Source organism: Mobula hypostoma, chromosome 22, assembly GCF_963921235.1.
Source record: "Mobula hypostoma chromosome 22, sMobHyp1.1, whole genome shotgun sequence".
Taxonomy (NCBI): domain Eukaryota; kingdom Metazoa; phylum Chordata; class Chondrichthyes; order Myliobatiformes; family Myliobatidae; genus Mobula; species Mobula hypostoma.
In genome coordinates, this window is record NC_086118.1 from 5,717,865 (window position 1) to 5,730,035 (window position 12,171).

The 12,171-nt window shown below is 44.0% G+C and overlaps 1 protein-coding gene across 3 annotated transcripts in view; it reads left to right on the forward strand.

Moving 5' to 3' along the window:
- The window catches only part of LOC134336607 (E3 ubiquitin/ISG15 ligase TRIM25-like), a 40,544-nt gene that overhangs the window by 12,512 nt on the left and 15,861 nt on the right, over positions 1–12,171 (forward strand). For 2 of the 3 annotated variants that reach the window (XM_063030934.1, XM_063030935.1), the window contains exons 2-4: positions 1,343–1,438; positions 6,271–6,504; positions 10,506–10,671. In XM_063030934.1, coding sequence (XP_062887004.1) covers positions 1,343–1,438; positions 6,271–6,504; positions 10,506–10,671 — 496 coding nt within the window. The remainder of the gene's footprint in view (positions 1–1,342; positions 1,439–6,270; positions 6,505–10,505; positions 10,672–12,171) is intronic. The other variant, XM_063030936.1, reaches the window with a different exon arrangement.

The following is a 12,171-nucleotide window of genomic DNA, read 5'->3' on the forward strand; positions in this document are numbered from 1 at the left end:
TCCTCACCACTGACTCAACCTGCAAGTTAATCTTAAGGGTGTTCTGCACAAGGACTCCCAAGTCGCTTTGCATCTCAGATTTTTAGAAAATAGTCCACACATTTATTTCTACTACCAAAGTGCATGACTATGCATTTTCCAAATTTGTATTTTTCATTTGCCACTTTCTTACCCATTCTCCTAATCTGTCTAAGTCCTTCTGCATCCTACCTGTTTCCTCAACACTATCTGCCCCCTCCACCAATCTTTGTATCATCTGCAAACTTGGCAACAAAGCCATCTGGTCCATCATCTAACAACATACATCAAAGTTGCTGGTGAACGCAGCAGGCCAAGCAGCATCTATAGGAAGAGGCGCAGTCGACGTTTCAGGCCGAGACCCTTCGTCAGGACCATCATCTAAGTCATTTATAATCAGCATAAAAAGAAGTGGTCCCAACACCGAGCCCTGCAGAACACCACTAGTCACCGGCAGCCAACCAGAAAAGGATCCTTTTATTCCTACTCGCTGCCTCCTACCAATCAGCGAATGCTCTAACCATGCCAGTAACTTTCCTGTAATACTATGGGCTCTTAACTTGGTAAACAGCCTCATGTGTGGCACCTTGTCAAAGGCCTTCTGAAAGTCTAAATACACAACATCTACTGCATCTCCTTTATCTATCCTACTTGTAATCTCATGTATTCCAACATCTCATCTTTAACATTTGACTCTAACATCTTCCCAACCACTGAGGTCAGGCTAACTGGTCTATAATTTCCTTTCTGCTGCCTCCCTCATGGAGTAATGTTTGCAATTTTCCAGTCCCCTGGCACCATGCCAGAGTCCAATGATATTTGAAAGATAATTTCTAATGCCACCATAATCTCTAACGCTAGCTCTTTCAGAACCCTAGGGTGCAGTTCATCTGGTCCAGGTTACTTATGTACCTTTAGGTCTTTCAGCTTTTTGAGCACCTTCTCTCTTGTAATAGTAACTGCGCCCACTTCTCTTCCTTCACACACTACAACATCAGGCATACTGTTCACTGTCTTCCACAGTGAAGTTGTGAGTTGTTGCTGTGAGTTGCACTGGTAATGAGATCTTCCTAACTATACCATTTCTGCAGAAGCATTGATTGGGATATAGCCTACCCAGGGTTGTACGACTGATCCCAACTTGTGAGTCGATGCCTCGGTGTATCTCTGGACCTGGTAATTCATCAGAGGATGAAATGTGAGCCCACCGTGTGGCTGTGCTGCCCCATAGGAAGGGTGTAAGTTCCACTGCACTGCAGGCAGGGTCATTAGTGTGGAGACAATGCAATGATTTTTAATTATATTGAATGCTCTGTCTTTTCAGAAAGAACTCAATGAGCGACAGGGAGAAGTGGATACACTGATAGAGGAAACCTCAGGCGAGATTGGAAAGTTGAAACAGAAGATCGACTCCATTAAAGTAAGTGACTCTGCCAGATTGACACTCTGAAGCCTTCTCCTCCTCCTCCTCCATGCTGAGGATAATGTTCTCGCTCCTGCCCTGTAGGTGCTGAGGTGTTTGTTGAGACCAGTGAGTGAGCTGTTGGTGGGAGGTATCTGATGGGGTGAGCAGATGGACATTGGGGGAGATGGTGCAGTCATTCCCTCATTGGGCTTCTGTGTTCTGTTTGTTGTCTTGAACACACCTTCTCCATTGTGGGTGGGTCAGAAGTTAATTAAGGATATTACACCTTCTCAATGATGCTCTGAGAACAACGCCCATCCACCTGGTAACTTCAGAGATCAGAATACATTTCGTCTTGGGAGTCCAGCATCTGGTATGTGAAGGATGCGGCCTGATCAATGGGTCTAACTGGATATCAATAAGGTCTCAATGTTGACCTGGGATTAATGATAGCTTGTGACTTTTAACATAGAATATAGAACATTGAACAGTACAGTACAGGCCATTCGGCCCACAATGTTCGACCCTTAAACCCTGCCTCCCATATAACCACCTTGCCTTAAATTCCTCCATATACCTGTCTAGTAGTCTATTAAATTTCACTAGTGTATCTGCCTCCACCACTGACTCAGACAGTGCATTCCACGCACCAACCACTCTCTGAGTAAAAAACCTTCCTCTAATATCCCCCTTGAACTTCCCATCCCTTACCTTAAAGCCATGTCCTCTTGTATTCAGCAGTGGTGCCCTGGGGAAGAGGTGCTGGCTGTCCACTCTATCTATTCCTCTTAATATCTTGTATATCTCTATCATGTCTCCTCTCATCCTCCTTCTCTCCAGAGAGTAAAGCCCTAGCTCTGTTAATCTCTGATCATAATCCATACTCTCTAAACCAGGCAGCATCCTGGTAAATCTCCTCTGTACCCTTTCCAATGCTTCCACATCCTTCCTATAGTGAGGCGACCAGAACTGGACACAGTGCTCCAAGTCTGGCCTAACCAGAGTTTTATAGAGCTGCATCATTACCCTGCGACTCTTAAACTCTATCCCTCGACTTATGAAAGCAAACACTCTTTAAGCTTTGTTAACTACCTTATCTACCTGTGAGGCAACTTTCAGGGATCTGAGGACATGCACCCCCAGATCTCTCTGCTCCTCCACACTGCCAAGTATCCTGCCATTTACTTTGTACTCTGCTTTGGAGTTTGTCCTTCCAAAATGTACCACCTCACACTTCTCTGGGTTGAACTCCATCTGCCACTTCTCAGCCCACTTCTGCATCCTATCAATGTCTCTCTGCAATCTTCGACAATCCTCTACACTATCCACAACACCACCAAACTTTGTGTCATCTGCAAACTTGCCAACCTACCCTTCTACCCCCACATCCAGGTCGTTAATAAAACGAAAAGTAGAGGTCCCAGAACAGATCCTTGTGGGACATCACTAGTCACAACCCTCCAGTCTGAATGTTCTCCCTCCACCACAACCCTCTGCTTTCTGCAAGCAAGCCAATTCTGAATCCACCTGGCCAAACTTCCCTGGATCCCATGCCTTCTAACTTCCTGAATAAGCCTAACGTGTGGAACCTTGTCAAATGCCTTACTAAAATCCATGTAGATCACATCCACTGCACTACCCTCATCTATATGCCTGGTCACCTCCTCAAAGAACTCTATCAGGCATGTTAGACAGGATCTGCCCTTCACAAAGCCATGCTGACTGTCCCTGATCAGACCATGATTCTCTAAACGCCCATAGATCCTATCTCTAAGAATCTTTTCCAACAGTTTTCCCACCACAGACGTAAGGCTCACCGGTCTATAATTACCCAGACTATCTCTACTACCTTTTTTGAACAAGGGGACAACATTCGCCTCCCCCCAATCCTCTGGTACCATTCCTGTGGACAACGAGGAACATAAAGATCCTAGCCAGAGGCTCAGCAATCTCTTCCCTCGCCTCGTGGAGCAGCCTGGGGAATATTCCATCAGGCCCCGGGGACTTATCCGTCCTAATGCATTTTAACAACTCCAACACCTCCTCTCCCTTAATATCAACATGCTCCAGAACATCAACCTCACTCATATTGTCCTCATCATCATCAAGTTCCCTCTCATTGGTGAATACCGACGAGAAGTATTCATTGAGGACCTCGCTCACTTCCACAGCCTCTAGGCACATCTTTCCACCTTTATCTCTAATTGGTCCTATCTTCACTCCTGTCATCCTTTTGTTCTTCACATAATTGAAGAATGCCTTGGGTTTTCCTTTACCCTACTCACCAAGGCCTTCTCATGCCCCCTTCTTGCTCTTCTCAGCCCCTTCTTAAGCTTCTTTTTTGCTACCCTATATTCCTCAATAGACCCATCTGGTCCTTGCTTCCTAAACCTCATGTATGCTGTCTTCTTCCACCTGACTAGATTTTCCACCTCACTTGTCATCCATTCACCCTACCATTCTTTACCTTCCTGACTGGGACAAATTCATCTCTAACATCCTCCAAGGGATCCCTAAACATCGACCACATGTCCATAGTACATTTCCCTGCAAAAACATCATCCCAATTCACACCTGCAAGTTCTAGCCTTATCACCTCATAATTTGCCCTTTCCCAATTAAAAGTTTTCCTGCCCTCTCTGATTCTATCCTTTTCCATGATAATGCTAAAGGCCAGGGAGTGGTGGTCACTGTCCCCCAGATGCTCACCCACTGAGAGATCTGTGACCTGACCCGGTTCGTTACCTAATACTAGATCTAGTATGGCATTCCCCCTAGTCGGCCTGTCAACATACTGTGACTGGAATCCGTCCTGGACACACTTAACAAATTCTTCCTGATCTAAACCATTGAACTAATCAGGTGCCAATCAAAATTAGGGAATTTATAGTCACCCAGGATAACAACCCTGTTAATTTTGCACCTTTCCAAAATCTGCCTCCTAATCTGCTCCTCGGTATCTCTGCTGCTACCAGGGGACCTATAGAATACTCCCAATGGAGTAACTGCTCCCTTCCTGTTCCTGACTTCCACCCATACTGACTCAAAAGAGGATCCTGCTACATTACCCACCCTTTCTGTAGCTGTAATAGTATCCCTGACCAGTAATGCCACCCCTCCTCCCCTTTCTCCCCCCGCCATCCCTTTTAAAGCACTGAAATCCAGGAATATTGAGAATCCATACCTGCCCTGGTGCCAGCCAAGTCTCTGTAATGGCCACTACATCATAATTCCATGTATGTATCCAAGCTCTCAGTTCCTAACCTTTGTTCCTGATGCTTCTTGCATTGAGGTACACGCACTTTAGCCCTTCTACCTTACTACCTTTACACCCTTTATTCTGCTTCTCTTTCCTCAAAGCCTCTTTCTATGTATGATCTGGCTTTACTCCATGCACTATACTTGCAGTTCTATGGCAATGCTCCAGTGTCTGAGGTGGCTTCTGACGAAGGTCTCTGTCTCTGAATTGTATAGGACCACAGGGATCACAACTGTGAACTTGTCTCAGTTTGTCTGCTTCTTTGGACACAATATTCTGCAGAAAGCCTAAAGGCTGTACTCATCTGCTGAAGCTGACGCTGCTTTAGGTGTCTGCTTTTGTTAAGGGGTTGCTTCCGCGATACGAGAAATGGCCGACATTTTCTGTGTCTCACCTTGTTGTTAGTGGCAGCAGTATGCTGTGGGATCTGGTTGGTGTCATAGGGAGATTTACTGCAGAATCGGGATCTCTATCCTGTCGAGTCTGCACTGACCAATTACACCATGCCTTTATGCTTAGGAGATCATGTCTCACAAACTTGATTGAGTTTTTGAAGAAGTAACCAAGAAGGTCAATGAGGGCAGGGTGGTTGATGTGGTCCATATGCACTTCATTAAGGCCTTTGATAAGGTTCCTCATGGTAGGTCACTCTGGAAAGTTAGATAGCGTATGATCCAGGGAAAGTGCTGGTTGGGAGCAGAATTGGCTTGATTGTAGGAAGCACAGGGTGATGGGGAGAGGAAAGGTTGTTTATTGGAATGGGTGCCCAAGACAAGAAGTGTTCCCCAAGGGTTGTTTCTGGGCCCATTGCTATTTGTCATCTAGATCAACAACTTGGATGAGAATGTACAAAGCAACTTGCAGGTTTGAAGATAACACTAAAATAGTTGGTGTCGTTCTCAGCGAAGTTGGTTATCAGGACTTACAGAGGGACCTTGATCAGCTGGGTTCGGGGACGTACAAATGGCAAGTGGAGTTTATTTCAGATACAGTAAGCGCAAGGTGTTGAATTTTGTAAAGACAAATGGGAAAGGACTTTCACAGTGAACACTCCATGCAGACAGCATCCAAATTCAGGACTGAACCTGCATCCCTAGTGCTGTGAGGTTTGCACCTGTTGAATTTAAGGCTGATCTTCTTGCACACTTTAATTAACAAGTCTGTCATGACTTGAAGCCCATCTTCTCAATGCACACCAACACAAGCTTCATCAGCATACAGAGACTCAATGAGCTTGATTCTGGGGAGGAGGTGACATGGACTGATCACCTTCCTGCTGGTCCATTCCAGAGGGAAGTTTGTAAGAAGTGAGGTGCAGGAGTATGATCAGAAAGGTGGAGTGAGGTGTAAGGTGGTGACCTAGCCTTGTCTGACAGCAGCCTGGACTGAGATTGGCTCTCTTTGGGTCCTGAAGGTTGGCCCTCCAACAGAAATTTGGCTCCATCATGAAGCTGGTGTATGATGGAGTTGATTTCTGTGCCTGGCTGAACTTGTGAAGGATACCCTACGGTTGCTCCCAGATGACTCGGTCAGAAGTTTCTGTGTGCTCTAATTAAGGTGCTGACATGCGTACTTTTGTGAATTTTAGGGCACGGTACTACAGGTAAAACAGCAGGCCAGGCAGAAGTGTGCTGAGCTGCAGAGAGTAGTCGAGAAGGCACAGGGGGATGTGTTTCATTTTCTCGAGGAAGAGGAGGGAGCCGTGGTGAGTCAAGTGGAGAAATCTATGGCTCAGCTGCAGAGCAGCCTTGTTGTGCTGCAACAGAGCAGGCTGCAGCTGGAGGCTGCCCTGAAGAGTGACGACAACTTCCTTGTACTGCAGGTAAGGGGCTCAACGTTGTTATATGCAACTCAGTCTAATTCTTGAGTGATTGACTCACCTGCTAGCTAAGAACTGGTTTAGAATTTAGAACAGTACAGGCCGTTGGCCCATGATGTTGTACTGATTTTTTAACCTACTCCAAGATGATTCTAACACTTCCCTCCCACATGGAGCTCCATTTTTCTTTCATTCACATGCCGATAAATGTTCCTCATGTATCTGCTTCTACCGCTACCGCCCGTTCGACACACCCATCATTCTGTGTGTAAAGAAAACATACCTCTGACATTCTGCCTATACTTTCCTCCAATCATCTTATAACCATGCCTCCTGAATTAGCTATTTCTGCCTTGGAAACGTGCGCTCGCTACCACTTGATCTATGCCTCTTTTCATCTTATACACCTCTATCAAGTCATCTCTCAGCCTCCTCCTCCACCGTCCTAGGCAAAAGGTGCTGCCTGTGCCTACTAACTGCTGTAATAGAGCTAGATGATCACAGCCAGCAAGACAGCTGCCTAATCATCCCATGTCAGTTTAATTTCTTGGACATCAACATCTCAGAGGACCTATCCTGGCCCCAACATATTGATACAGTCATCGAGGTATGGCAGGGTCTATGCTTCATTAGAAGTTTGAGATTTTGTATGTCACCAAAGGCAAGCAAATTTCAATGGATGTACCATGGAGAGCATTCTGATTGGTTGCATCACCACATGGTATGGAGGTTCCAATGCACAGGATCAAAAGAGGCTGCAGAAGATTATCGACTCAGCCAGATCCAGCATGGGCACAACGCTCCCCACCGTTGCAAACATCCTCAAAAGGCAGTCCCTCACCATCCAGGACATGCCCTCTTCTCATTGCTATCATCAGGAACGAGGTACAGGGGCCCAATGATGCACTCCAAATTTTTAATGAACAGCCTCTTCCTCTTTGCCATCAGATTTCTGAACAGTCCATGAATCCATGAAAATATGTCACTATTCCTATTTTACACTATTTTTTGTAATTTATAGTAATTTTTGATGTCTTGCACTGTACGTATGCCACAAAACAACACATTTCATGACACGTCAGTGATAATAAACCTGATTCTGATTTGGTATATTTTACGCTCAATTCAGTACATCAGCAATCAGCATGGGGTTTCCTAAGTAGGGAGAAGTTGGAGAAATGTTGGGGGAAGGTTTGAAGTGGAGAGAGACCGGGGCTGGGTAGGGACAGTTTCAGCTGTCTGAGCAAGCGCTGCTCACCCTTTTCACTCTGATTGCTCCTGAGGTCCACAATTAATTCCTTGGTTTTGCTGACACTGGTTGTTGTTGTGACATCACTCAACCAGCTGATCTAACTCACTTCCTTATGCCTCCTCATCATCATTTAAGATTCTGCCAACAACAGCCTTTAGATTATTGGATTATGTTCCTCATCTCAGAGCTGCTATAGTCAGTGGATTTAATGGCACAATGTTCTAGCTAGCTGTTATAGTTGCATTTCAAGATGAGTTCTGAGCCCACAGAAGTTTACAATGGTATTGTAAAGGGGACTTTGTGGTTTATCACAGAATGATAAAGATAAGAATTTTTTCAAAGTCACTTTCGCCAAATATACAACATGGTAATGCTTATGTACAGTATTTCTTATCTGACTGTATCACCATTGACTGCATTGCATAGTAATGCCCATGATCACAAATGAACTTTACCCTGTGGGAATGATACTATTCATAAGGCCTATCATTACTATGTTGGCTCTTTGAAAAAACAATGCAATTTACTCTCTCTGAAACTGTGAAAATAAAAGTCTGAGCCAGGTTTAAGAAAAGTGACAGTCCAAAATATATCCAGACCATCCTTGTTCTTTCTCACATGAATGGTCTGGCTCAGCCCATGGGGTCTGTGCCAACCATGGTGGCAATACAAATTAATCTCATGCGCCTGTACCTGATCACTGCCTGCCTAAACATTATCTCCACTTCCACCACCAGGCATCTACCACATTGTGTGAGAAGAAGATTGCCTTCACACAATTCCCCCTCACCATAAACCTATGCCTTCTATTATCTGACACTTCCACTCTGACTATCTTCCTACTGTACCTCTCATATTATAAACCTCTATCAAAAGTCTGTTCATTCCTAGCTTCCAAAGCTCCAGAGAAAATAATCCAAGTTTGTTTAATGTCTCTTTATAGCTAATTCCGTCCAATCCAGGTAAAATCCTGGTGAAGCTCTTCTGTACCCTTTCAGAAGCCTCCACATCCTTCCTGTAAAGCAGCAACCAGAACTGCATACAATGCACCTAATGTGGCCTAGCCAAAGCTTTATGCAGCGGCAACATAATTTGTAGGTTATTATATTGAACATCCCAACCAATTAAGCTGTACACTTACCTTACCAATCAATCAAATTACGTTTCTCACTTTCAGGGAGCAATAGGCTTGCACCCTAACATGCCTCTGTACATTGATGTTCCCAAGGTTCCTGCCTTTTCCTGTGTACTTTCCTGTTGCATTGGCTAAAGTCCCATTCCTGAACAAAGTGGACTGAGAAATTGTGGGACCTTCGCTCTCTTCCCATTGTCTTCCTACAATAACCAACATTGTTGTGGTTGCTTTGTGTTATATCACTTTAAGTTCTGCTACTGTTTTCTGAAGCAACTTCATTCATTGGACACCATGGCAATAGACACCTTAGGTTTCACTGAGTCCAAGGAAAGTGAAACAGTACAAGTATGCTCCTAACGTACCTCCTCTTTACATATTCTGTTTTGCTGAAAGGCTATATGTTTGGGAATTCCAGGACGAGGAGACAGAATGTTAGAATTTGAGCCAGAATTTGGGAGTAAAGCTTGAGAATGTACCTACACATAAGGGATGGTGCGGGTTTAGAGCTCTTTCCCACAAACAGCAATTGAATATGTTCAATTGTTGATGGACAAAGATATTTGAACTGGGGTGTAAGCAAATGTTTGGGATGAGGTTAAAGACCAACCACAGTTTTATTGACAGAGAATAAACATGAGAGGTAATTAACCTGTTCCCAGCCCTACTCTCCTAGAGGTGATCCAGTGGAGTATCTGCAGGAGTTGCTGCCTCAAGATATATCATCAAAGATCCCCGCCATCAAGGGCCACGCCAACAGACACCATTGGGCAGGAGATCGCTGCAAAAACTAAATTGTTGAAGGGAAGTAGCTGTTCTGGAACCTGGTTCTGTAGTACGTCAGGTTTCTTAAGTCCCTCAACAGTTACTACCCTTCAACAATTTGGTTCTTGCACCAATCAGGTCATTATAGTTCAGTAACACCATGACCATTTTGATTACCTTGCACCAAAATGAACTTAGTTTTCATTGTTCTAATTGAGTTCTTTCTTGTAAAACTTGTGCAAACTTATGTTTAATTTATGTTTTTTTTCTTGTGAATGTTGCTTATCTGATGCTCTGCGCCTGTGATATTGCTGCAAGTAAGTTTTACATTGCATGTATGCTTGTACATGTGACAGTAAACTCAACTTTGATTCAATTTCCTGCTTTTTGCCCTAGAAAAATAACTGGGTAAAAATCAGGAAAATCATCAATATTTTATTCACTTGAGACTTCCTTCTCTTGAAATGAACTAAATGTTTGAAGTTGTGTTGGCCGTATCCTGCCCTGGTTAATGTGAAGTGTGCCTGGGCCTGGTCTGAGTTATTCTCGTCTGGAAGGGAAGCTCCATTGAGAGGATTCCTTTTTCTGCTTGGGAGGTGATGGAATGGAACAACTGGGTGGAAGATTGCTCTGGCAGGTCCCTCGATGTGCAGACAAGCAGATGGAGCGTTCCTTAAAGGAGAAAAACAGCTATTATAACCTAAATAATGATCACCACACTTTGAGGTTTAGGGTGTTGCCTGGTTGTCGTTCTAATTGTTTGCCTACTGTGGGTCTATCAACATAATTTATAGAAATGTTATGGAATTTTACTTCATGACGCCTTGGAAGTAATGTACAATTTTATTTTCCCAGGAATATCAACAATTAAATAAACCTGTGGAGGCTTGCCCTTTGCTGCCCTGCCAGGTTGATGCCAAATTTTCAGCTGTGGAATGTGCTCTGACTGAACTGTCCAATCATATCACACAGCAACTGCATGGAAGTTTCAACCCACATCTGGATCTAGAACGGGCCAAAGGTCAGTTGCAGAATGTAGCAGTCACTTTGGCACAGAAAGGGAGCAAGTATGGGTGAAGATGGCATCCCTTCCTGTTCCAGTATCTGCTGGGCGGGCACAGAGGGAGAGGTGGAATCTGGTGAGTGGAGGGGGATGGGCATGAAGTTGGGAAGAGGATGTTATATCAGAGAGGCTGTGTGCACCCCAGAGATGGTAGTTAACTTTGTTTACCTGGCTACCAGGTAATGTTGGGAGTAGAACATCTAAGGTAAATAATGTAATAAAATATTCAATAGGTGTTGGGGCTTAAATATGCTGAGTATGAGCATTCATGAATATGCACACTCACTTTTTATGTAATCAAGATCAGAATCAGATTTATTGTCACTGAACTACAATGATGTGAAATTTGTTGTTTTGTTGCAGCAGTATACTGCAAAGGCATAAAACTAACATAAATTAGAAAACAAATAAATAATTAGTCCAAAACAACAAATAACAAAGTAGTAAGTCATAAGCACGAGGACATCTATAGATGCTGGAAATCCTGAGCAACACACATCAAATGCCGGAGGAACTCAGCAGGTCAGGCAGCATCTATGGAAATGAATAGATGGATGATGTTTTGGGCTCAGACCCTCCTTTAGGCCTCGTCCAGACTGAGTCCTGATGAAGGGTTTCAGCCCAAACTGTCAACTGTTTACTCTTTTCCATCAATGCTGTGTGGTCTGTCTGAGTTCCTCTGGCATTTTGTGTTGCTTAACAAAGTAGTATTCATAGTACATTTAGAAATATGATATTGGAGGGGAAGAAACTGTTTCTGAATCTTTCAGAGTGGTCTTCAGGCTCCTGTAATACAGGAGCGGATGAGTTTCACTCTTCCTTCTGTGGGAAGAGAAACAAAGGGAACGTTTCAGTTTGAAGACTTTGTATCTGTTTCATTGATGCTGCCAGAATGGTTGAATATTTTCAGCCTTTTCTATATGAGCTTTTAGGTATATGCAGTTTGTTTTGATTTTTTTTTATCTCCAGTGGCAGCTTGCAGGGCCTTAACACCAATTGATAGAAGGGAACAAACTTTCAAACTGATCACCCTTTCAACCATCAGCTTCTTTGGCCTCCTTCCCACCTTCCCCTACTGGTAGCAGGAGGCACTTTCCTTCAGGGTTGTGAATGTTGCAAGGCCAGCTTTTATTAGCCATTCCTAATTGCTTAGCTGTTGTTGAACTGAAATGTAAAAGTACATTTAGGAACTGAGTGCATCCTATACTTTGTCTTTTTCGTTGAAATGAAGTATTGAGTTGCTGGTGGGGGGTGGGGGGGGGGATGGAGGCAAAGGCTCCAGTTGCTTTTCATCACCCTGGGGCATGCACCATCATCAGTGATGAAGGCATTGACCGATAAAGTCACTCAAATGTAGGAGTTTCTTTTTAAAAGAACGATAACATTGGGCAAGTGGTGTGGAGATCCAAAAGATAAAAACAGTTAGGGCACTTGCAAGACATCAATAACTTCCAGTTA